The sequence below is a fragment of the Labrus bergylta genome, chromosome 11, assembly GCF_963930695.1.
Source record: "Labrus bergylta chromosome 11, fLabBer1.1, whole genome shotgun sequence".
Classification (NCBI taxonomy): Eukaryota; Metazoa; Chordata; class Actinopteri; order Labriformes; family Labridae; genus Labrus; species Labrus bergylta.
The window spans coordinates 21,113,317-21,139,872 of NC_089205.1; the positions used below are offsets into that span (position 1 = coordinate 21,113,317).

Consider the following 26,556-nt stretch of genomic DNA (forward strand, 5'->3'; position numbering starts at 1 on the left):
TGTCACCATGCTGTGAAGTTGTGGTGTACAGCATGTGTAAATGTAATTATGTGTAATAAAGTGGTGACTCCACGAAATGAATCCCTTTGTTGTTGAGACTTTAATCTGACTTCAATTATCAACACAGATATATCTGCTGAGCGTTATGTCCCGCAAATTCAACAACAAAGTTGAATGTTTGGCATAAAAGATAATGAAACATGTTACATACACAACAAAAAGGAGTCTTTAAGGAAGTCGGCCTCAGCCCTTAATAAAATATGAAACGTTACCAGAGCCTGAAAAAAAGATACAAACAAGTTCAAGTGTTTTGTGTTCAAAAAATAACTATGGGGCAAGTTTGTTATCTTGGGAAGATGCTTATTTGCTTTCATGTTAAAAATCAGATGGGCTTATTATTACAAGTGTAAGAACATCTGCCAGCAGAGGGTTAGCTTAGCTTAGCACCAAGACAGATAACTGAGTGAAACAGATAGCCTCGCTTTGCTAAAAGCTACCACAACGCACCTCGCTCCCCTCAGGCTCACTAATAACGTTTGTTTGTTGTATCCAATACAAATTAGAAATATAAAATGTGTTTTAAATTTTAGTTTGATTTCGTTTGGTTGCCACTATTTCTTCTGTGGGAGCAGTGACTTTGTGAAGTCTGAATTTAAGAAATGTTAAATCAAGGAGAAAAAGAAGCCGCCCGGTAGTCTGGCTTTAGATTGTTCACACATGGTGACAGAAGCGTGAAATAAACATTGGCATCCATTCACGTCTTGTTGTCTTTGATTCTAAGTAGCCGTGGTGGTGTTTGTGTGTGTGTGGTGATGTGGGGGGAGGTCCGATCTTGGCACCTGAGTGGTCAAAGAGGTAACCTACATCTAATCTCTTTTTTTATTTTTATCCTGTGCATGTGAAAGTAGTGTTTTTATGACCCCCCCAAAAAACTCATCCTTTTTTCTTTCATCATTCAAAACTTAACCCTCACCCTGAATGTATGAAGGCTGTGTCTGCCACCTGCTGTTAAAACTCCTTTTCTGACACCCAGTCCTACTTAATGATCAATCGAAATGCCGATGGTCTTTGTTTGTATTTCTAGGTAAGTCTTTATGTCTGTTTCACATAAACACTCCTCACAGGAGTGATCAGGTTGAACTAGACAAATCGTTGCATTGCATAACTCCAATTAAATAACATTGAATGAAAAATGTTACACAAGCATACCAATTAAATGGTATTAATTATAATAATTATTATTATAATAAGGTCTCTTTAACATGTCAGTATAGATCTTTTTATCTTGTCTGAGGTGTTGCAGTTGAAGTTCTCTAAATAGAGAAATACAGTCAGTAGGAGACTTTTCCGCCCTTGCTTTGTAAATATTTGAGTGTAAATAATTTGACTCTAACGCAGTATTGTTGTCATAATGAGCGTCCTGATAATTGTTCTGTGTCATACGTTGGACAGAGCTAGCCTATAGCACGTTCTCCATATTGCCAGTCTTTGCACTAACATATTTAGCATATGATCTTGTGAGTAGTAAAAATATTCTCTTCAGTTCTCTGTTAAAAAGAAAAAAAGCACATATTCAAAACTATTCCTTTACAGATGAACCTTGTGATGGAGAAAACAAAAGTTGTAACAAGCTTTATACTCAGGGGCCAAAAGACTCTGAGACTTATTGTACAATAATCATATCAGTTTGGAAACAAATCTCAGAGGCAGTTTGTGTAAAAGTCCATGAAATCTTTTCAGGTCTGGAGCTCAAACAGCCAGTCTGCTGGAGGTGCACTGGGGACGAAGTGGTTTGTGGCTTCCAGGCCAAAACTCAACAGCTTCAGCATCTTTTTCCTTTTTCGAGATCCAGATGTGTGTTCTCCAGATGTTATTCATTTCACCTAACTTTATTTTAAGCAGATACTCTTGGCAGCTTGTCTTGTCTTACCTCAGTTTTAACAAGGCATAGCAACCAGACAGAGACAGGGAGAAGCAAAAATGAAGAAATATGTTTGACAGGTTAACAGGTTTGAGAAAGATGCCAAAAGCTTCATGACATTTTACGAGACTATATTTCTTCATGCAACATCGTACAGTACAAGTACGGTTGCTAAAGTAATGTAGGATTAACAGAGTCAAAAACCTGTCCATGTGAATGAAATGCTCAGCATCTCAAGCCTGCAAAGAGCCTTGTTTTTACAGCTGTACTCATTCATAGTAAACAAAACAATAAAAGGCAAAAAGATTGTAATAAAATCAGCACGAGACACATGAAATAAACAAATATTGTACGTCCAGTCAAGCAATATCTGCAACTTCCATTACTATTGTACACAATACATACAAAATGAGACGACACTCTCAAAGGGACGTTCGCCTTTGTCTCTCCCCCAGTGCCGGTGATAGAGGAGGGGTCTGAACAGGCTGAAGGCGCTTGATCTTTATAGTAGAGAAAGAGAGGGGGTCCGATATGCTTCCAAATCCAGATCCTTCAGAGTTATCTATAAATGTAAAGACGTGAACAACAGAGAAATAAGCATCCAAAACAATCCTTCTCTAACTGCTGCTTGAAATGAAGTATTTGACATGTTTGGAAAACGGCTTGTTCACTCTCTGTTCACTGGAAAAGGTGAGAGACAGCTAGCTCAATAGCTAGCCTTACAAAACATTGTTGTGCATCTAAAAATAAAACACCAAATCGTAAGACTGATATTCATGTGTGGGACTATTTCTTGGATGAGCTCATGTATGCAAGGCAAGGCTCAGATCCAAGAGTTAGACCTGCACAACACCCTTCATGAAACAGTCAATTGAGGTCAAGTTGCTTGGATTTTGGTACTGATTAAAAAAAATGATTAAACACCTAGAGCAAGTCTTATAGGTGCTGGTAGGCGGATTTTATTACAAGCTAGCTGTTACCCTCTGTTTCCAGTCTTTGTGCTAAGCTACGCTAACTGAAGGTTGAACGTGCAATTCTATTCCAACACGCTCTTCATCAAATTTGGAAAGCTAAAACTTGTTGTGAGAATGATAAGCTGGCGTTTGTATCAAGCGCTGGCTGCCTAAATGAGAAAAGAAGCGGCCTGGAAAAGTCTAACATGTGACTTTTGTGAAACAGCAGCAGCTGGCCTAACTTCTGCCTCTGCTGTCTCATCTCCCTATATGGAACAAAGCTAGATCGTGATAAGACCGTTTTCAGGCTAATTTACCCTTAAGCAGGAGACGCTCCAGATTCCTCCATACTGGTTTTAATTATTAGTGGGGGTTGATTCTCCGGAAATGTGCATCCATGAATTCGGGAGATGGAGCATTTGAAGAGATGCATAGAATAAGAGTTTGAATTTGTACACCTTAGTGTTGCTAATGAGTGGAGTGTGTTAGCTTTTGCTTGAGCAAGGTCAACTGTTCCCCCCTTGGTTTCAGTCTTCTGTATCTTCTGTGCTTAGCTAGGCTAAATGTAGCTACTGGTTGACAAGTTTCTGAGTGTTATCAATCTTCTCATGTACCTCTAAGTAGAGAGCGATTTAGCACGTTTCCCAAAATTGTCAAACTATTTCTCTGGCGTAATGATTCTGAACCCAGATCAAATGTTTGCCTCCATCTTTGTTTTGCTCCTCACCATGAATGCCGATCATGTGCTCCAGGATCAGGACCCTCTCAGCCAGTATTTTCAGGGCCTCCCTGAGCTGCTGCACGGCCTCGCCCTGAAAAACACCAACATGTTTTTTTTTCATTTTGGGGCATTTTTTTTGAATGACCTCAGCAGGAAAATAGACTTTTATCCCTCACCTCATTCAAGCCTTCTCCAGGCTCTCCTTTTGGCCCTGGTGCTCCCTGTGAAACGAGATTAAATTAATCTTGTCATCTCTGTGTTTTGTATGTGTATGTTTGTTTTATGCAACATACAGCCCTCATACTTACAGGTAGACCCTGCTGGCCTGTCACACCTGGAGATCCCTAGTTGAGAAGGAACAGAGAGGAATAATTTAGGTCGTCTCCGCTCGCACACAAACTCTTTATCCCCCGTGTTAATCTGCCTCTTCACCAGATCTCCAATCTTAAATCATGCTAGTTTAGAATGGGATCAGGTTTAAAGACAGAGGGACGGATAAAAGCGAGGAGCTGACATGGCCGCTCTGATTAGTGAGGCCCGGCCTCGGATGAGAGCAGAGAGAAAAAGAGGAGGATTAGTCACAGCTCTGAGTGCGTCTTTGAAGAAAAGCTTGTCCACCTTTAATGTGTTTAAGATTGCATGACAGCTAGGAACATTTACAAACCGTAAAACAGAAAGCGTTTTGATAGTTCATCAGAATCAAATATGTTCAGCCAGCGTGCTAATCCAATAACGACAGGGGCTTTACCCAGCCTCACCTTTTCCCCTGGATCTCCTTTAGACCCGGGATTGCCAGACTTGCCTTGGGGGCCATCTTTACCCTAATGTAGGAAAAATGGAAGATCAGGCATTAATGAAATAAACTGAAACTGAAATAAAACAATGATTATTCTATTGATTTGCACACACTCACATCTTGTCCAGGGCGGCCTGATATCCCTGCAGGTCCTTGCAGTCCTTGCAGTCCTGGAGGTCCTGGAGTGTCATTCAGAAGAAAGAAAACACTCACACATGAGGGGGATTATGTCAGAATGTTTACATTTTTCTCTGACATTTGCACAATGTCAAAATATAATCCAATGTATTAAACGATGCTTTATTTAATTACAAAATGAGAGAGAACTGCCAGGATTTTCAAACAAAAACTTCATATTTTCTGTATTTATTTTGAAATTTCTATTAAATTAAGACTCTTAGATTAAAAAAACAAGAGTCTGGTGGCGCAGTGGTTAGTGCGTGCCCCATGTATGGAGGCTATGGTCCTCCAAGTGGGCGGCCCAGGTTCGAATCCCACCTGTGGCTCCTTTCCTGCATGTCATTCCCCACTCTCTCTCTCCCTGATTTCCATCTCTATCCACTTTCCTATCTCTCCATTAATGGCACAAAAAGCCCAAAAATAAGAGTCATATTCTTGAATCTGCTTTAATCAAGTCTTCTTGACTAATAATTAATGTCCTTGTTTTGATCCCACACAAAACATCAAATAGATTTTTAAATTTCCTATGGAGCAGTGATTTGTTGCCCACTTAGAAGCATAATACATTTCTATATTCTTTTAAATGACTGAAGACATGCTGTGCTGTTTCAGCTGAACTTCTGGGCATTTATTCATACCTGAGGGGCCGACAGGACCAGCTGGACCAGGAGGTCCGGCAACAATCTCAGGAGGAGTGAGAGCTGGACTGACGTGGAACTCCTCTGGAAAAATAAATAATAATAATTTTAAAAAATGTAAATAAAAAGTGTTGCTCAAGCTTTGTACAAACATAATCTTGAATAATTGGGAAAAAAATGCTGATTGAGGATTCAGTTAGAAACTCATTTAGATCACGTCAAGAAACTGTGTGAATGTGCCGTCACCTTAAATACCTTCAGCAACAGCAATGTGAAGAGTAACGCCCTTTTACATTTCAACGATATACAGTTGTCTTTATTTACATAATCGTTATTGTTTCTGGGATCAACACTGTGTTAAGAAGCATGAGGTGACCAATAGTAAACATGTTAACTGAATCCCCGTCAGACAGGGCCTCTCTGTGAGGAGGAAGGAAACATCAGATATGTGGCTGCAGGAGCTGGGGATTGAACCCCCAACCTTTCGGTTTAGAGGTAACCGGAGTAAAACATTGACAGAGAGTTAAAATGCACACATCAAAACACTTCAATAAGGTTTTAAAGTCATTAGCTGCAGTGAGAAACTGAACACTTAATGGACACATAATTTATTATTCAACTCAGTTTCCTCATAGGAAATGCAGACAGAGGTGATCAATCATGATGTGTTTAAGGCACACCCAAATAGATCATGAGTGTGCATCATTGGATAATTCCAATGATACTTTACTCTTCTACTTTTACACACGTGTTTGTTTTGTTTTACGTACCGTTGAGCGGTTGTCATGATTTTTTTTTTTCCAACAATCAACACACCCATACAACAGGGCTCTAACAGCTTTAGTCACAGCGGGTTAGGATCCTGTTTAACCTAACTGAAGAGTTAAGACATCAAAAGTCAGCAGTCAGGCTACAGATTTTTATCCTCAGTCAACAGTAGGATTAGATCCACTTTGAGCGACAGGAACAGCTGGTCAATCTCAAATTTGTCCCACTAATGGAGCTGTAAATGTTTGGGTATAACTTCTCTTGACCAAAAAACACTCCGGAGGTGGAAGTTGTTCCTTGTTCACAGCATGTAGGATGTTTTAAAGTATGCTTGTAAGTTTAAATTTGTTAGAAACCGCACCACACTTCCCCTCCACTTCAACATATGTTAGGAATCAGTCTTCCCCCGTGTTGAGACAGCGCTGTTACACCGTGGCTGCAGTCCACAGAGCAGCTCGAGAAGGAGCAGATTTCCCTCTGGAACTCATTTTCTAATGTTACAGTCTCCCCCAGCCTGGCTGCCTCCCCGAGAAACTCGACATGAGTGGCAGACTATCTCCTCCCTCCTTCATAGCCAGCCCAGATTTTGGCTCGGGGCCTCGGCCTGTTCCCCCCAAACGCAGACTGTTGTGCTGACAGCTAACAAATTAGGCCTGATTTACAGCCAGTTGGCCCCCCCTCAGCTTACATGGTCCCACAGACCCAAATCTACATAGTTCCAGACCCGCAGACACAGTCCCAGGCTCAGAAAGGCAGACGCAGCCAAAAAGCCTAATCAGAGCCAGCAGTCCTCATGAGGTAGTGATTATAGCATGGACTTCTGCTGCCTCCCTGTGGTGAAAGCTGGGTGTTGAATGTCAGAGATGTAACTTGTCTTTTAAAACATATGGCGGTTTAGGAGTTTGTAACAGTAAAAAAAAAAAAAACAACAATGATCTTATTTGTAGTTTTGAGTTTAGATTGCAGGAATCTTTGAGGAGTGCAGAAGAAGATTGGAGACAAATGTCTATCCTTCAAATGAATTCAGTTTTATTTAAAACCATCTGAGCTAATTCATTAATGTTGTATTTGGCTCCATAGTTGTTGCTGCTTAATGAGGTGACAGTAAACAGTGGCTCAGCTGCAGCAAAACACAAGGAAACAATTATCTAAATGTAAGCCAGCCCTTCACTGACTGCACAGAAACAGTCCTCTCTCCTTTATGAACTTACCATCACTGAAATCTAAAGACACATCTTTCTCATTTTTAAACTTGAAAGCATGCTTTGGTCTCTATGCTTCCACCTCTGACCCTTTCAAACTATTTTCCAAACATTAAATCCCATCTTGCCTGAGTTCACATTCTGCCTGTCAAATTTACAGAGAAAAGAACAGGATAGACGTACTGCATGAAAACTGAAGCACGCGACTCATTGTAGGATGAAGCGTGCATAAATGGACCTGTGGTTTTGGCATAAATTCAGCCCATCCAGAAAGTGAACGCTTCAATAGTTTTACAAATTGTTCTCAGGTCAAAAATCAACCGTGTGTGTGTGTGTGTGTGTGTGTGATCGACATCTATTATGTTCTCATTTGAGGCCATCTGGGACATTTTAGCCCTAAGTAATGTAATGTAAAACAGGGAATGTGGGAGGTTGAATTATTTGCTCACCTTGATTGTCCACATGAAAAACGTCACCCCGCTCTCTGACGGGAAAGGAGCTCGGCCCCGGAGCACCCGGTGGACCAGGAGGGCCGGGGAGACCAGCTTCACCTGGTAGACCTCTGCCACCCTTTGGTCCTGAACACAAAGGGAAAATACGATACAAAACAAAGTCAACAGATAAGTTAAGTCATTTTAAATGGCATCTTTCTTCAACCCATTTTTCAAATAAGCAGACTAAACTGGAAGGTCTCATCCTTGATATTTTACCTGTGGGTCCAGGTAGGCCTGCTCTTCCAACAGGACCAGGAGGTCCAGCAGAACCTGGCAGTCCGATTGGTCCAGGAGGCCCTCGATTTCCTGAAACATTTAAACACAAGGTAAGACAATCACAGTCAGATGTAGATTTTCCGAAATATATAAAATATATATATATATATAAATATATATATATGGAAAATATTTCAGGGTTGCTTTGTGCTTTGCCATGAAAAGTTAAGAAAACTCCACTTAATAAGTCCTTAAATTAAAAGTATATTTTAGGATGTGCCGGCACCTTGTGGCAGGTGTGACGGTGGTGCAATAGGAGTGGGTTGGGGTGCATCCACCTCATTGTCTGTCGAGCCCTCTGGTAAATTGTTGACTTTCAACAAGGATGAACGTCCCTCTTCTAAAAGCTTGATCTGGAACAAGAGCAGCAGATTTAAGACAAATCTTCTTCTCTGGTAAACAGGATGAAGTCTGATCTATTTTTTTTTTTTTACCTTCGATTCAATGGCGTTTATTCTGCTGTTCATGTCAGAGAAGCTGGTACAGTTCAGACATTCTGTAAAGAAGAGAGACAGACATTAAGTTTCAAGGCAATCCTATTTCTTATTTCCCATCTGCCTTTTTTCTTTTCCTTAATGCTTTATTTTTTTCTTCCTGGCACCATCAAAAGTGTCTATCTACATCACATGGAGCCAGCCAACATACATACAACATCCATCAAACCAGACCCCCGTATTTATGAGGGGTCCATAAATCATGTCACTCACTCACAGAATAAATATTATTTGACCTCTTGTAAAAATCCTCCCTCTCCATGACACACACAAACACAGGCCTAACGCACACTTGCTCGTCTCCTGACTCTGCAGGTTTTCTGTGTGTCTGCCCCCTCACAGGGTGTAAAACTGCTCCCTTTGACTTTTCCATTAAAAAAAAAAATGGAGGCTTTTAAAAATTGTATCTTCAGTACAAGAAGCAACAAAGGCAAAGACAAATGCTTTGGATTGTTTGTTTTCGTCTTTTTTCTATTCTTTGACAAAAAGAGGAATGTTGAATATTTACAGATCTATTGCTTGATAAAAATGTTTTTTCTGTTTGACTTTGGCAACTGAAAAATATTACTATGCATGCACAATGTTGTAATGCTTGTTTAGCAGGGATTTTTGATGCCATCATCGCTCTATTTTGGACACTCTGGTCCCTTCTCTTACAAATTATACCATTCAAGCTACCACTAAAACCACAGATACCTACACATTCCTCACTGTGCTGCAGTTTTGGATGCTTTACGTGAGCTGTAACTCGAAATCCAAAACACAGAATAGTACAGTCCTTGGAAGAAACCCAGAATTTGTTCTAAATGTGTGCCTTCCTCTGGTCGACGGACCATAAGACGTCTGGAATGTCAGCTGTCAGTCCCACAGATGGGACCCACCCACATTGTGGTCATAGTGGGGATACCTAGAATGAGGAACAACTGGTGGTCATAAATAACTACAGGCACAAACAAAAATGACCCAAACTGCTCTGTTTTTTTTGTCTAAATCATTATCTCTGACTGCAGCACACAGGGTACAAATGGTTGCAGCTGAGGTTTCTGTGTCACTGAAATAGCACAGGGTGAGCGTCTGAGCCGAATCTGTGAGTGTCTACAATCTTTTACATCCAGTCCAATGATGTATGGGACAGTGTGTGGGTGCGGCTTCTCAATGCTTCAACATCTTTAATCTCTCCCTGGAGACGAGCCACAAAGGGAAACAACAATCAACAGCTCAAGGCGAAAAAACATTCCCCAGGACACAAAAACCCAAATACATTGAGATGTTTCACCAAAATCACCCAACATGAGCTGTTTGTTGTGACTGACTGCGCAGAAAATGCTACTAGGACACAACACTGCACAAAGGCAAGACTGCGGGCAATCATGAGCTCCACAATGTGAGAGAAGTGATGAGTTGATATGCCTTCATCTCGCCGCATTGTTAGGCATCATCAGCCCAAAGGAAGTCTCCACCCTCTTAGCGCATCAATCTGCGATGCATTCCTGCAGTTATTCTTTGATGATGTGGTGACATTTAGTTTTTAACAGCACTTGCGGCGTGGCTCGGACTGGAAGGTGGGAAGGTCCCACACTTTGGTGCAGACTGAAATATCTCAACTGCAGTCATAGTTTCCAGAGGATTAAGCCTGATCATTTTAGTGAGCCATTGTTTTTTTCCTCTGGTGAAACCACAAGGTTTTGGTTTTGGTTTTGGTTTTGGTAAATAAATTCACGACTATTGGATGGATTGTCATCAAATATGGAGCAGAAAGCTTTCCATACTTCCAGAGTATCAATCCCAATGACTTGACTTTTCCTAAAGTGCGAGCAGCACGTCAAAGTTTAAACTTAAGAATCTGGTGTTGCGTTTTGTACTCATGTGAATGCCTTTCTAAGGATGGATTGTAGTCATAACTGTAAATCATTGGTGCTTGCAATTACACAAACATAAACAAAATAGTTATATACTGATACTTAATCAAACTTAACTATCAGCTTCTGATGTGCTCGGCCTGAACAAACATTCTACGCTAAGATGGTAAACATTGGAGGAAGTTTAAATTTGCGTTCAAGAACTACTACAACCTCTTTCAAAAATCACACTGTCATTTATATTGTAGCGAATGACTAAAATCACATTGTTTAGATGCTAGCATACTGATCATAGACTGTGTAAAACATAGTCTCTATGTTGTCACTGCATGGTTTCTGAAGAGGGGTTGTGATTGTGGTCATTCTACCAAAATTGATCAATCTAGAAAAAGGCAAAGAGGTGAAGCTGAGGCAACTCTAAGCTTTGATATAAACAAAATGGGCGAGTTCTGAAAGAATCCCCTGCATACAGTTAATATAAATAAATAAATGAGTTTAGAGACCAAAACCATTTTTTGAGCCAGGTTGTAAACATGTGTTGTGTCTGCTGTTAAATTGGCATTTCCACAAGGGATCTAAATTTGTTTTCTGAGCTTTTGGAGAAAGCCTCAAGTGGATACTGGAGGAACCTCAGGGTTTTTTGCATCTCCACTCATGATGCATTCTCAAATATTGGTGGAAAGTGTAACCGCAGACGTACTTTTACTATAATATTGATAATGAAATAAGTACGATGGCTTTCTGCTCCTAAGACACTAAAGAAAGGTTGCAGGTCCAATGATCACAGCTAATGAGATAACTTGTTTAATTAGGTGTCAGAAAGAAACCACCCAAGTCTTATTGTGTTAACATGCACTCAATGAAAACACCAGAACTGAGCCACTCTGCCATAAATATGAGCCAGCAGAGCAAAACATCTTTTTTTTTTCTCTCTCTAGAAAGGTGGCAGGCGGGATATCCGTCACTGCAGTTGGAATTTAATTATGTTGGGTTAGAAAACCAAACTTCCGCTGGGCTTGAGCTGATGTTTAGAGCAGGACCGCAGCTACAGAGTCTGTTTGGATCCATAATTACACCATGGCAACGTAAGACCGGGTTATTTTTCTTGGATGGGGCTCAGCTCATGGGAAATATTCAGAATTGTGTTGTCTTTAGTGGGAAGCCAAATAAACAGAAAGAATGGGGAACGTTTTCGGCTCAAAAAAGATGTGAGGTAAGAATTGTTATGTTTGTGGTTTTTTTTTTTTGAGTTTCAGTAACTTGTCTTCACTGGAAATGTACTGAGATATAGGGCTGTATGTTGATTAAAGAATCATTATGTAATTGAACAAAACAACCACAAACTTAAACGACATAACATGACATCTATTAAAACATAATATTGCTCGGTAATGCAGCATGCAAAAAGATAACATGTCCATTGATAATGTGATTTGGTGGCAGATCTGCCTTATGTGATCATCTCAAGTGTAAAGTGGATGAAAACTAAGAGACGAGAGCAGACGGGCTGCTTGGCTCAAAGTCCCTCCAGGCAAAGCACAGCAGAGAGTAAACAAGATTAGAAACTCTTGGAAGATAAATCTTCATTTAAACAAAAGGGGAAGCAAAACATTGACCATATTTCATCTCCGCAAACCAAAGAAAGAAAGAAAGAAAACAGACTGGTTTAATGAATCACCCCCCCATCCCCTCCCCCGCCCCAGTAGTGTGGGATTCATAGTACAAGACAGCACAGGATATTTTGGCACGAGTGTAAATCCGACTGTGGGCATCGTCTGTTGAAACATTTCCTACATTAGACCTGGATACAGATCAAAGAAATCTCTTTCTTTCTTGCAGCTTTTTTTTTTTTACACACACAAACACAGGCAGACAGACAACTGCAAAACAAACCATGACGCACACAGCTGTGGATGGTCGTTTTCATAATGCTTTCTCTGTCTGTTAGAGTGAGCAGGACGGAAGGATGATGTATTGAAAGATCTTTTTGGACCGTCTGTAGAGTCGCTGTCACACCCCCAAGATACACAGACAAGTGTGTGCCCAGTCTGTAAGCTGTTTGTGTGTTTGTGTGTGTGTGTGTGTGTGTGTGTGTGTGGACCACAGTCGGAGTCCAAGAGCTGGCTGTGTCCCATGAGCCTGTTGTGTGTCTGCCCCAGCCAGCAAGTGGTCAGCTATTGCTGGCATAGAGAACAGCTGGCACAGAACACACACAAAGATACACAAACAAACAGACAGATAGACACACACTCCTACTGTCGAAAACTCTCTCACTGAATCACTCACACACACACTTTGACCGGGGTGGTTATGCAGGACAGTAAATTCAACTTTTTTTTAAAAACCACTATGTCTAGTAGTAGACAGTGAGACCATTTAGCATTTTTTTCCCCATGATGCTAGCTGACAGGCTACACACTATTTCATTAACGTGAATATGTGAAACATTTTGAATAAAAAAAAAAATATTTGGCCAGCGATGGAACTAACCATTAAATTTGATGCACGGTGCCCTTATTACCTGAAAGAACAAGAGTCGTTCAACATCATTAAAACTCTCAGTGGCCATATTCCCCTGATGTCACGTTCAAATGTTATTCTAATGTTGTTCTTCTGTGTTTCATGTTGCAACTTGTATTAATGTGGACAGTCTGAAGATACTGAGAGAAATTGGACAGTCTCATTTGGAGGGTAAGAGGCCATGTTTTAAGTTACACAAATACACGTGATAACCAAAAGGGCTTTTAAACAACTGCTCATGCTTAAATTAAACCACTTCTAACCTAATGTTACCTTTAGCTAGGAGTGTACACTTTTATTATCGTATTTTTTTTACCCTACAGAGCAGTAGGACGTGGTTGAATGCTAACATTAGATGTTGTTTGATGCTAGCATTCAGCCATTTCTGTTCTGAAGTTATTGTAGAGATTTCCACATCTTCTGTTATATTATTTAACATTAACCAGCGGTAATGTTAGCTCGGATGTTTGGTTAAATGCTAACATCGGCTGTTTTCTGACAGGGACTCCTGGTTATCAAATGTCGTTTTAGCTTGAAATATGTCTTGATAATCTGTCTTTACAGATGAGGATCATTCAAAAAGCGGTGAAACTTGAATTTTTTTTTTTTTTTTTTACAACATGCAACCTGGAACACAGATTATAACATTAAAACAGGATTTGAGTTTCCTTCTCTAAGTTCTCCAAAAAGTGAAGAAATAATGAAAGTTTGATAAGAGCAGAGTTGCACTGAGTTGTCTGTTTACTTTGCACTATTGCACACAGCAAAATGCACCTCTGGGACAATAAAGTACTTCTAATCTTATCTTATCTCGTCCAGAAATACAAAGTTGTCACTATTTTAAATGGCTGGACCATTTCAAACATTACAAAAACTGAAACTACATAATTTATAGAGATCATAGGAGCCAACAAGATTTCATGGTGGTTATTCACAGGCTACTGATTTATTCTCTGCTGGAAGGCAAGTAGTTTCAGAGCTACAGGACTTGCAATGCTATTCCCTAAGTGCGTCAGATATTCAGAGATAAATATCTTGACAACTTTCTAATAAAATCAAAAATAAAAAATCTCTTTTGACTTGTATTCAATTTGGAGATTCAATCAATAAACTCATTGATGTCAAGATGTGTCTAATATGGTTTATCACCACATACCTGCAAAACAATATGAAATGATGAAACCCCCATCTGCCTCAGATGCACTTGAGCTACATTAAATACTAAGTAAAGAATGTTAGCATGCTAACAGGGAGCTGTTTATAGCCACGTCTGACATCCAGCCCACCATCAGAGGTAACAGGCCAATAAAACAATACATAGAGATATTCCATTTACTCTCTGATGGTCGTGTTTGCTTTTGTGTGTCATAAAAAGGCATCAGTATTCATTTCAGTCTGTTTCAATACCAGCCAAAGGCTTCTTACAGTAGATTTAAAGATCTCCTTCAAACGAGTTAGTAATGTCTGACTAAGCAAAGCTTCACTCTGAGTTCAGAGTATGTTTCCATGGGTCACTATGTCAAAATCACCAATCAGCAACTTGTAGTCTCCCTTAAACCTAAACCATCAAAATTTGTCGCAAAGTGATTTTTTACAAACCTTAAAATGTGCATCTCCCTTTCTTCTTTCAGAGTTTACACTGCAAAGATAGCCTGCACCTTGTAAGAATGGAAGAATCCGTCCAATGCAAATTTGATCATTTTTGCTAAACTCACGTTTTGTCTTCAATACAGAACCTCTAACTAGGGATGGTTATCGTTCAGAAATTTTCGATACCAACACTGATACCTTGACTTCGATACCGATTCCTAAACGATACTTTTTTCAACACCAATATTATAAAATCCATTTTAACAAAAAAATAAAGGATTACACATTATGACCCTAACCCCTTTAGTTTTACTTTTCAGCTCCACTGCATTTTAAAACCTTCAAAGCAGTTTCATAACATGAGAATATAAACCATTTTACCACAATGTGGTTTAACTAAAGTTGTCCGTTTCAACAATCTCTTTGACATGTTTCTAAACTTCACGATGCACACGGTAGTCAAGTCTCTGAAAACACAACAACAGACACGTGTACCCTTTCTGGTTAAGCCGCCAAACACCAGCATTTTTAGATCCTGTAAGCATGCTGCACGCTCATTGGCTCACTGACGCTGATTACATTGGATGCGCTCCTTTTCATGCAGCCGGGGCACAATCCGGCAAGAGGTGATGACAAGCGGCGAGGGAGGACAATATATTTTAAACGAGATGACGTTTAAATGATATGCAGACGGCGCGGACCATCAAATTTCGTATTTGGTATCGAATGACAAGCCATTTTTCGATACTCTGTAGTATCAAAGCAATTCGATACCCAGCCCTACTTCTAGCATGGCTTGGGTTATTTGTCTTTTTCAATTTGTATAAAACATAGCACTACTGTTGAAAAGAGAAGCCACCTCAAACAATCCTGGTTTGTTTCTTATAACGGGAAAAACAAAGTTCATCACAAAAACACTAACAACTTCTAAATGTATTGCAGGGACTTTCCAGCAGACTGACAGACACTTGCGCATTAAACAACAAAACTTGTGGAAGCAAAAACCCACAGGTTACGCCACCCCTTCATGGACACATGTGGCTTTGATAGACCTCAGAAACCTCTCCAGGAACATTTCTAGGGACTCATGAACTCTACCTGCTTAACTCAACATAAACAGATGTATGGAGCTGCAGACAGGGAGACAGGGGGACTAATGGAGGCAGGAAAACCTCAATGATAAGCTGCTGAAAGAAATGAAAAACCACAGGAGAATGAACAGATAGATCCTCATCCATCAGGAAGATCAGACCCGGGACTAGGAACAGCTGAGTTATCCCATAGCTCCCTGCAGGTCAAAAGTCACCTTCTGACCTATATTTGAGCAGAGCCAGGGACGTAACAGAGACATCAGTCATATCCTCACACCGTGGAGGCTGCACATATGGGATATGGTTCTGTTTTATCACTTTACTCCGAGGAGGGGAGAGCGGCAGATCTAAAGGACAGGAAGTTAGATAAGTTAGAAGGCAGCGAAGAATATGGAAGATAAAGAGCTTGGCAGTGGAAAGGGAAAAAAATCAAGGACATGGAGAGGGCAAAACAGCAAATGCCTGCAGCGGGATGAAATGATAACGTGGAAAAAGTGGAGGGAAGGTACCTTAGAATGATATATTATAGCTCGTGTTCAAGATAATCCCTCTAACAATGGGTTTTAACACACTTCCGTTACTTCCTCCTCTTATGGCTGCAGAGGAAAAGCGGCTTCATAGCTGCAGCATTAACAAATTAGCACATTTGACATCCTAAGCTTTCAGCCAACTTTTCACTTCTTTAATTAAATTCCTCTTTAACTTTGCTTTAAAGGGTGGCGTTTTGGCACATAAGCATTAAGCTTTCTTAAACCTCTATTCCTGAGAGTTTGCATGACATCAAAGGTTACTGCTGTCATCGGAGGAGGTCCTGGCACTTATTATTTTTGGATGAGGCTTCCTCGCACACAGACATTACCCACAATCCTTACAGTTAATATGATCATGTGTGCAGATAGGTGCTGGTTTGCTGCTGTGACAGATTGGGAAAGGGGGAGGTGGGGGGGGAGCGGGGAGGCAATGGCAGGGAAATTACGAACACATTTCTCCCAAATGTGTTTCAATATGTTCCATGCCGTCATGTGTTAGCACAGCTCTGCTGAAAGCAAAATGTAATTCTTGAGATGCACTGTACACGGCCAGCACAAACCAGACTGTCAAATATATTGACAGGTCAGGGCGTCAAAGACATGTGTTCCGAAAACGCCCACTTTCCATTAGTTAACACAGAAATATTCACACTCTGCAAGCGAGGGTGAAAGCTAAGTCAGTAACTCAATGGAATAAACTGACTAACTAGAGCATCCGTTGTTCAAATTTGTCCAAATGAAAATGTGAACATCAACATTTTTTTAGAGCTGTGACTAGAATTTGTTGCTTAGAGTTTGCACAAGTATTTGTTCAGGGGAAGAAAAAAAACAAGAAAAGCTGATGCAGGCTTATCCCAATTACCTCGACTGCAAGACCACATGTTCCAGTGGAATGTTGAGTGATCAAAAATAGTCAGATTTCCAGCTTGAAGGCAACTTAAATCCTTGTATTAGTTTCCATGTGCCATCATTGTATTAGTCAAGAGTACGATTTGATATAAGAACAGCAAACAAATGTGTTCTCTAAGTTAATCATAAATAGATTAAATTGCTGTAAATGATGATTAGAAAGACGTTCCATTCAGAAAACCATTCAGGATCCCAGGGGATGAAAACATGGAGCGAGAGCGTGAAGAAGTGAGAGAATCAAGCATCTTCTATTCTTAAAAAGGCTTAACTTTAACCCGAGCCTTTTTTATGAATCTTTATCTACATCTCTGAGGGCCTCTGAAGTGGAGCCAGAACCCCATCAAACCAGGACCAGAGGTGATGTCATCTTCATTGGTTAAGGCTGTCCTCTCTGGCTCTGATAGAAGCAGCTGGCTCCGAGCCTACAGAGCTTCATAAAGTGTTGGCTGAGTGAAATAAAGATACAGAGCTATGCACACACAAACACATGGACATAGACACACACACACACACACACACACACACACACACACACACACAGGATTCTGCTTCTAAACAAAACTACCCACCCTTAAAGACTTGTTTGACATAAAACAAAAATGGCTAATTTGCTTTCCTGCTGATAGAAGATCAATACCACTGTCAAGTCTGTAGAGAAGATATAAAGCTCACACAGCAACATGCAGTTAGCTTAGCATTTAGACTGAAAACAGTGGAAAACAAATGGTCTTGCTCTGTTAAAAAAAAAAAAAAAAAATCACTGATCAACCCATTATATCTGATTATATTTTGTTTGCCAGGAGCTTTGCCTTCCATGATGTCCCTTTGCTAAGCTAAGCTAGCCATCTCAAACTGTAGCTGCCGCTTAAGACAGACAGGAGAGAGATTGTGCTCCATGTTTTTTACATAGCCAAAGTAAATTAAAACAGATCTTTATGATGATGCCAAAGGGAATATTTCTGTAGTACACCCTCAGCAGTTCTTAAACGTAATGTGTTACTTAGTTTCATCATAAGTCCAGCTCCAATAACCAAATGATAAAAAACAACAGTAACATGTCCGTACTCAACACATTATAACTATCAAGAATCAGAGCCAGAACTGAGACATACAAAAAAAGAGAAATGACCAACCTATATGTTTTAGACAACAGATACAAATCACTCTTCAATCCACTCTTTCGTTGAAACTGTGAATAAATCCAATCACATGTAGCATTGATATAAAACTTTAAATTGTTAATTCTGCTAGCGTCCTTTTTATGATATGACTTCTGAGAGCCCCATTGTGATCGACAGCCCGAATCTCAGCTTGTGAAGCTCATGTGTGAATATAAAGAAACTCAGGCTGTCCTAAAATCTTCTAGAAATGGTGGGAGTGCATGTATGAAAAGGGCTTTAGGGAAATTGTAAATCAGGCCTCTCACCCATGGCATCATCTTAAATTGTGAAAGAGATGTCTGTAAATCAGAGGGGGTGTTTTAGGACAAACACTTAAAACACTTATTCATATCAAGATTTCCTATCTTTTGTTAAGTTCAGCTCACTCCACAGTTATTTTTCTATGGACATGAACCAAATCTTGCATGCATGGGGGTGTGTGAATCTGAGATTTTAGTGCACAGACATCTACCGCTTCAGAAGAGGAATGTAAAACAACTCTCTGACAACAAACTTTGCAAGCATACAGCTCAGTATGGATAAGGTCATTCATTTTATAGGGAACATTAGTATAAGAAAAAACACACCTTTGAGTCTTAAAGAATTCCTGATATGCATTTGCACTGTAGCTGACTTCCTTGACTTTAATCCACATGAGTGGGACCAATCTTTGTTTCCAAGCCTGATCTGAGCTTGGTCACGTTTGTTACAGAGAGCCGCCGGAGGAGTGTCATGCTTGTTAATCTCTGTGGGGCCACTTTCCCACAGAACCGGCTCTCTGCTCCGCTGCTGTCTGGGCCGCTCGGAGCAGCTGGAGGAGCCCTGTGGGACAGACTCTCTCCTCATTACACTTTTCTCTCGCTTAACGGCCTCTTCCAATTCTAACACCTTGTTGTTTTCTGCGCACTCGTCCTAACTTTCTCCCCTCTGTCCTCTTTTTCTCTCACTCTGACACACTGACCTCCTGCCAGCTCCCCCTCCTCTCCTCGGTGTGAAGCAGACTGTGCACTGACGTCAGCCTCTGTCTTTAAGGTCTCCTCAGTTCTGTCTCTTCCATATGGAGGCAATTTTCCTCCTTTTCTCTCTCTCTCTCTCTCGCTCGCTCTCCCTCCACAGCTATTAGAACTTGCAAACACATTTCAGCACACGTTAAATAAACAGCCAGATTACTTCTTCACACTCCTGCAACCACTTTGCTCTCAAGTGAACCATAATCTCCGGCATTACAGACTCAGCGGATGTTTTAATTTCTGTGCGGAATAATATCCATGACTGGGCAAATAATGGTTTCCAAAATGCTTTCTCATAATGTCTGTGTTTATTCCATTAGTATTCATGTGTATTTTCTTAACTTGTGGTGATTTTTGCCGTTCCAAGTGCAACAATGAATAATTCTGCTAAATGGAACAAGGTGCTGTAATTATGACCAATAACAAAACGTGCTCATTGAGGTAACTGTTAATGTTGGAGAAATTTAGGCAGACCATGCCAAAGTTTTTCATCACACCCAAATCACTGGAAAAGAAAACCTACCAAGATGCTAGGCTGAACTCAAAGATTTGAAAAAGAAAGACGTTAAAAAAGCTTTTTTGAATCGCAGTTTTTTAGCCTGTGCGGCCTTAGACTCTCGTTAACATGCATCCAAGATGTTTAAAATACAATCTGTGAAAACATGTTTGTCAGTGTGGTTGCAACCAGTGGACACATTATGACATAAATATATATAAAGAACCTGACATTAAACTGCCAAACCCTCTATCGTTCTGGTTCTTCAGGCTGACCATGGTGGCTCGCCCCTGGGTGAAAATGCTTGTCTTTACTGGCATCCCAGCCTGCGGTGTGTGGTATCCAGAAGCAGTGCGGGCGAGACTACATCCCACTTTACAAGCTGCTCCTCTGGACGAGCCGCTCAGATTTTTTCAGCCATTCTTTTGACTGTTAAAGCCATAATGGTATTTAGAGAGAAAGGAAAAACTGCCTCTGTGATATCAACAGTTCACAGTGTAGTAGTACATGTGTCTGTGTGTGTGTGTGTGTGTGTGTATGTGTGTGTGTGTGTGTGTGTGTGTGTGTACATGTACAGAGAATACAAAGGGAGAAATTTACGGATTCAAATTTGAACAGGAAGGTGTGAATGCACAGCTGTAAAAGAGAAGGTACAAAACCACAGAGAACAGGATCCCTTTCAAGTGCAGCATTAATTGCGCTTAATAAAACAGGCCTTCAATCTTAATTCAAAACAACTCTACAGTTATATCAAAGGCCAACCCCCTGCACAGAAGCACGGTTTGCCAGTTACTTGACCACACACCACAAAACATAAAAAAGTGAGTGATGTGGGTAAAAGCTGCCTGCTGCTGATAAAGAGACACAGATGAACAGACGGCCTTTATTTCAGTCCCTGACAGGATTTAAGAGAGTTACATCATGTGAAAAAAAAAAAAGAATCAAAAAGTATAGATAAGAAACTTACCCTCACGACACTCTGTTCCCACAAACCCCGGGCAGCATCTCCACTCCAGTGCAGTGACCTGCTTGTAGGCCACCTTGAAGGACGGCCGGATCAGGGTCCTGTAGCTGAAAAAAACAACAACAACACACGGTCACTGACTTCAGGGACATGTTGTTTTACACACACACTAATTCACAGACATGATCAACCTGGCAAATATCAACTTTTAGTATCCTCTTTTCTTGTTTTTGTGAGGCATTTTTACAGCGTCAGGTCATGTGAGGACAGAAATGAAGGAATGAGAAAGACACAAAAGGTCCCAGACTAGATCTGAAACAGGAATGATGTAGTTACATAAAGGCTACTTTAGTTGAATATTTCTGTTTATGCAAACTGATGCTTCTAATCCAGTTCTACTGGGGGGGGAGTTGGCCCTTCTGTTAACCTTTAAAGAATTTAAGTCCATTTAGATTTCATTTGGTGACAGTATCCCGCCATTTTTTTTAAATTTTAGTAAAGAAAGTAAAAAGAGTTTTGGAATATTTGAACAGAGATGAGATTTGAGAGAAATAATCTTTAACCAGTACCAATACAATCTTTTAACTTCGAAGAGGGGAGAAAACATAGCAGGGCAGAGATCTGTCCCTGAGGTAACGTTGTTATGAGTGATTCTCTAAAACAAAGCAGGATCAGAATCCCGAACAAATCACAGAGCTGACAGGAGACCTGGATCTGGCTGAATGGGGGTCATCAGAGGGAACTTTGAGGGTACCTGATGACTTTGGAGCAGGGTCCGGGCCATCGGCATCCCTGAAAAACTCTCTGCACTGAGGTTTCTGTCCCATTGTGCACCTGACAGGAGACTGTTTTGGAAACAGTGTACTGACACCAGTTCCTAAAATAGAGAATAAGATTTCACATTTAAAATTAAGACGAAATGACTGAAATCCCACATTAAACATACGTTAGAGTGTGAAACAGTGTCAAACTTAAACAAACCCTAAAAAACTAAAACAATTGTGTGACAGTTTGATAGAGCTGCAACACACATACACACTTCAAATGTTTCTTCCCATGGCAAAAGCGATGTGCATGTGAGCTCACCTGAGTTGGTTGCTTGACCTGGTGCCTGGTGGTCCCGAGTTGCCGCTCTGCTCCGATTTGATCCGCTGCCGCTGCACAGTGATGCCGGGAAAGCGATACACAAACCCTGTTCCCAACGAAGGACACACTAAACTCATCCACATGCACAGCGCGTAAAGGAACGGGAAAGACATCATCATCTCCTTTCGATTGGTCTTATTTTGATTGAAAGATATATTTCCGCCGGCTTTGTAGCGAATCCTGAAGTTTTAAATCCGTCTTTGACAGATTTAAAGGAACGTGGAAAGAAAGTCTAAGCAAACACAAGCGAAGCCCTTAATAGGTTTGTCATTTCATCCCCCGCGACGAGAAACAAACGGTCCCTCTCAGAAGCCCCAAATGAATGACACACAGCCTGCTCCTATAGAATAATGCGCTTTACTGACGTTTGACATCGTGCCGAGAACCGAGGAGTCAAATATCCAGCGTGCGTAAAAAAGCGCGCGGAATGTGAACGGAGTGCGTAAAAGCGCATCTGGTCCCGAACGGAAATCTCGACGATTTGGTTTTCACATAGATCCCATTTCATATCTTTGTATCTCCTGTCTCTATTCAGGTCACTCCCAAACTGATGATTTATTTAAGCAGGACCCAACAGATTTATTTTGAGCCTGTCTCTAAGCCCACATAAGCCAATGGGTTAAAGAAAGATAGCAGTGACATCTGACAGTTTTGCCAGCTATAGTAAATGATTGTATAAAAAAAAGCACAAACGCTGATCAACAGAGTGGCTATTGAACCTTTATCTGAATAAATGGACTGAATACACAACAAACATTTCAATCAACAGTACATGAACACTGTCTTTTAATGTGGATTTATACAAAACACTTCATAACTTTAATCAACTTAGCCACCATTTGGATTTATCACATCAGCTTCTGTCTCTCTCCTACCTCATTGTTGCACTCAGAAAGCCATGTGTTTGGCATATCAAAGTCAAAGTCAACTTTATTGTCAATTTCAAAATATGCCAGACATACAGTGGAATCGAAATTGCGTTTGTCTCCGTCCCACGGAGTGCAATACAACCAAAATAAGGCAAAATAAAATAAGATAAGGTAAAATAAGATAGGGTAAAATAAGATAAAATAAGATAAAATAAAATGAGGTAAAATAAGATAAATAATATTTACAGGAATAAATTCTAAATTGTGCAAAAGGTACAAAATGGTAAATAAAATGAAATAAAATGTAAAGATAAAGTAAACTTGTGCAATAAGTGCAATGTGCAGTAAACTGAGTGTACTTTTGAATAGATAGCTTCATATTATCTCATAAATGTGACTTACTGAGCAAAAGTTGTATCTATCCAACTTATTATCATTGCTGTTTACTTAACTGAGTGTGATATTATTTATTTTCAATAATGCCCAAAATGGAAAAAAACAAAAGTAGTAGGCGGCTACATTGTTCTGCTGTGAGGTCCCACCCACAGACTGTAAATATTAGGGTCCACACTTGTCCCACAGTAACCCACTGGTTCCTCCTCCTGGTCTGCAGCGCCCCCTGTTGACCCTACAGGCCCTGCACAGGCTGCAGGAGGAAGGAGACGTGTCCCAGTCAAGAGATTAGCCTGGGCGGACAGATGGAGGCAGACAGCACCACTGGCAACATGGAGGAGAAAGTAGACGCAGAAAAGGCAGAAAACCCACTTGAGCCTTTCATCGACTCTCTCCGTCAGCAGCTGGAGGATCAGGATCCGGTTTTTCTCATCGCAGTCGTCGTCGCTTTGGCGGTTGTTGTCATCACATGCGGTGAGGAGTTAGCATGCTAACACTTGAGCTTAACGTGCAAAGCTCTGGCGTTTACTTTTACTTGCATAGGCTGGAGTTCTGCATTGTAACTTACAGTCGACTAAGTAATAATAATAATAATAATAATAATAAAAGTTGCCTTAAAAAAAAGGCTAATTTGGCGAGTTAGGACGATAATGGCTAAGCTGAAGCAAACGTCAACAGCTTGCACAATTTGTCAGCGAGCCTCCCGGAAGTTCTCCAGATTTACAGAGTCATTGCATTTGGCATGCTATATATATATATATTTATTTTAATAACACATGTCATTCTCTTTTTTTTTTTTCTTGCAGTTTTTCTGAAGTATTTCCTCTCCAGTAAAACTGTCAGAAGTGCTGTGCTGCTGGTCGGGCTGTGTGACTCTGGGAAAACCCTCCTGTTCAGCCGGGTCAGTGTTATGTTACCAAAACGTGGCCCCCCTCCCCCCCCCACTCCATGGCCACGTTGTCCATTACGGAGTGTTACTCTGATGCTTGGTAATAACCTGCTTTTTAAATGATTCTATGTCTTTGCAGCTGTTGTCAGGAAAATTCAAGCGCACCCAGACCTCCATCACTGACAGCAGTGCTCCATACAAAGCCAGAAACGACAGGGTAAATAAAGCGCACTTAACTATTATCTCCAACATTAACCTGTCATGATGGGCATGGTGTACAGTCGTCCTCTCCCTCCTGTACGTAGGCCAGCACCTGGACTCTGATAGACCTGCCAGGACATGACAGTCTTCGCCCTCAGTACCTGGAGAAATTCAAATCTGCTGCCAGGTGAGGACAAACAAGCTTCAAAGCTTCAGCTTTCACGTGCTTCCATTTGTTTGTCTGATACAGTTTCCTGTCACAGATCCCACTTTCATTATCGTTTACCCCTTTTTCTGGTGTCTTCCCAGGGCGATTGTGTACGTAGTGGACAGCGCCATCTTCCAGAAGGAAGTGAGAGATGTGGCAGAGTTCCTGTACATCTTGTTGACCGATGCCGTGATCTCGAGGAACGCCCCGACTCTCCTGGTGGCATGCAACAAACAAGGTCCAACAACACTTTTGCTTTTAAATGATCTGCACTTTGGCTGTTGGTCTTCTATTTCAGCCTGCACCTGAATTTGCTTATCTGTCATGGTACAATTTACTGGTCTCTATACACGTTGCAGATATCACCATGGCTAAATCAGCTAAACTGATCCAGCAGCAGCTTGAAAAGGAATTGTAAGTATTTGAATATTTGGGCTTTGATTCTGTGCATGATATCTGTTACACCTGGTTGGGAGCGTTTTGCATTCAGCCTTGTTAGCTCTAGGATACTTGAAGTGGGAACTGAAATTGTGGTGGAATTTCTGTATTTATTTAGATTATAATGTACAGATGTCATGAGGTTTATTCACTGTTCTCTAATGTCAGTCAGACCTGACAGAGTTCAGCTGTTATTAGAACAACAAGTACAGCTTAGAGAGTGTCAACTGTTCTTCCTGATATCTGAAAGGATGTTTGGTAGACTTATTGTCTGCTCCAGTGTTATAGACGTCACAGATTAGTCTAGGTGGGTCAATGTGACACGACCCTGATAATGATAATGTCTTTTGGGATATATGCGATGCCTTTCGAGAAGTTCTGCAGATGTGATTGAGCAAGACACGAGAACAGAAGTGTGATATTGAATCATGTCTCCTCACGAGTATTCATCTTAAACTTGTCATCAACGTAAGCCATCTGAGTCAACTGAGTCTTATTGTAAGAAGTCAAGTCTTAGTAATCTCTTCAACAGAAAGGTCTACCAATCCTCTGGAGAAATGTAAATATTCAGATTTGTAAAGCCTCAACCTGTCCTGCTTCTTTCAGGAACACCTTGCGAGTGACACACTCTGCCGCTCTGAGCTCTCAGGACGGCTCTGTAGGCGGAAATATGTACCTGGGGAAAAAAGGCAAGGACTTTGAGTTCAGCCAGCTCCCTATGAAGGTTGAGTTCCTGGAGTGCAGCGCCCGTGGCGGCAAGGGTGAAGACGGGGATGCAGACATGGAGAGCCTGGAGAAGAGTCTGGCTAAACTGTGAAATCGGCAACATCATCCTAGGGCAGAATTTCCCTCAAAGACACACACCACAGATCGACATAACCTAATCAAAGGAGGGATGACAGATGTATCTCATTGGAGGATATATTTGACAGGAGTCACCAGTCAAACATGGTCGTAGATGCGCTGGCTGTAAAGCTTAAAATGACATGACAGTGAAGGAGCATGGAACACGTTGAATCGAACACACCAAAAGGACTCCAAAGTTAAAGTAATGAAAAGGCACCGCTGATCACCGGGTTGTTTTGCAGTGCTGGTAATGATTTTGTGCATATTCTGTCAATCCTGCTGTGAACATCCGCCTCAAAAGTGCTTTTTTTTTTTTTGGCATTTTTGGAAAATATATATAGTTTAAATTATTTTCATCAACTACAACAATTGCTGTTCATAAATTCAATTTAAATCATTGAAGAGGTCACAAGAGTTTCAACATTTCTGTTTTAAATTTAAGCTAGCGTGATTTACAAGCTGCTTGATAAGACGGATAGCCGAGAGATAGGGAATTGCATTTATTGAAGTCAGCCATGTGCCTTTTTTTTTTTTCTTCTGGTATTAAGAGAGTTTTCTGCCTATCTGTAAGAAAGAACTTTGTCTGAAAGTGTTGCGTGAATACAATGCATTTGCATTGAATGTATGGATTTAGGATTTTGTGTATGTTTGTACTTGTCTGGCTTGTTTGAAAATTGACAATATAAAAGTTTTTGATGACGCAAATTGATTAATAAGCACAATGTTCCTTTTTTTTTCCCCCTTCAAAACATGCACTTGCCCCCATGGGTAACACATTAAGCTTGTGAGGATAAACAAGCAGCAAGCATGTTTCAATCATCAACACATACAGATTGAAATCTGGACTGTGTCTGTCTATGAAACGTAGACATGTGGCTGTCTTTAAGATGCTTCACGTGTCTCAAGCCTGATAAATGCTTTGTGAATAGCTAAGAACTTGATTAAAATTATGTCTGTCTCATTTGGATTAAGTAGATTCTCTCTTCTCTTGTGT

General features: G+C 40.7%; 2 protein-coding genes across 3 annotated transcripts; one reads left to right on the plus strand and one right to left on the minus strand.

The window, feature by feature from the left end:
- Window positions 1-81: 81 nt before the first annotated feature.
- LOC109985788 (collagen alpha-1(XXVI) chain) lies at window positions 82-22,192 on the minus strand. 2 transcript variants are annotated; one of them, XM_065960645.1, is made up of 14 exons: window positions 21,659-22,192; window positions 21,327-21,449; window positions 20,576-20,679; window positions 8,384-8,445; window positions 8,176-8,302; window positions 7,890-7,979; window positions 7,629-7,757; window positions 5,210-5,293; window positions 4,509-4,561; window positions 4,354-4,416; window positions 3,904-3,939; window positions 3,772-3,816; window positions 3,602-3,686; window positions 82-2,483 (listed from the first exon to the last, which is right to left on the minus strand). In XM_065960645.1, the coding sequence occupies exons 1-14, from the start codon at window positions 21,835-21,837 to the stop codon at window positions 2,344-2,346; spliced, it is 1,320 nt and encodes a 439-aa protein (XP_065816717.1). In that variant the 5' UTR covers window positions 21,838-22,192; the 3' UTR covers window positions 82-2,343. The 2 variants fall into 2 exon arrangements, with proteins under 2 accessions (XP_065816717.1, XP_020491849.1); XM_020636193.3 differs by having other exon boundaries at window positions 4,509-4,570; window positions 21,659-22,191.
- Window positions 22,193-23,224: 1,032 nt separating this feature from the next.
- On the plus strand, window positions 23,225-26,523 carry srprb (SRP receptor subunit beta). The gene is made up of 7 exons (XM_020636163.3): window positions 23,225-23,454; window positions 23,787-23,881; window positions 24,009-24,086; window positions 24,175-24,257; window positions 24,380-24,516; window positions 24,638-24,692; window positions 25,323-26,523. The coding sequence occupies exons 1-7, from the start codon at window positions 23,286-23,288 to the stop codon at window positions 25,531-25,533; spliced, it is 828 nt and encodes a 275-aa protein (XP_020491819.1). The 5' UTR covers window positions 23,225-23,285; the 3' UTR covers window positions 25,534-26,523.
- The last annotated feature ends 33 nt before the right edge of the window (window positions 26,524-26,556 follow it).

Coding starts and splice junctions, on each gene's coding strand:
- LOC109985788 (XM_020636193.3), bottom strand. CDS start 21,837: ATGATGATGTCTTTCCCGTTCCTTTACGCGCTGTGCATGTGGATGAGT. Junction 7,758..7,889: donor AGGCCTACCTGGACCCACAG/GTAAAATATCAA, acceptor CTTTGTGTTCAG/GACCAAAGGGTGGCAGAGGT. Junction 2,484..3,601: donor GCACATGATCGGCATTCATG/GTGAGGAGCAAA, acceptor TTACATTTATAG/ATAACTCTGAAGGATCTGGA.
- srprb (XM_020636163.3), top strand. CDS start 23,286: ATGGAGGCAGACAGCACCACTGGCAACATGGAGGAGAAAGTAGACGCA. Junction 23,455..23,786: donor GGTTGTTGTCATCACATGCG/GTGAGGAGTTAG, acceptor TTTTTCTTGCAG/TTTTTCTGAAGTATTTCCTC. Junction 24,087..24,174: donor ACAAAGCCAGAAACGACAGG/GTAAATAAAGCG, acceptor TCCTGTACGTAG/GCCAGCACCTGGACTCTGAT.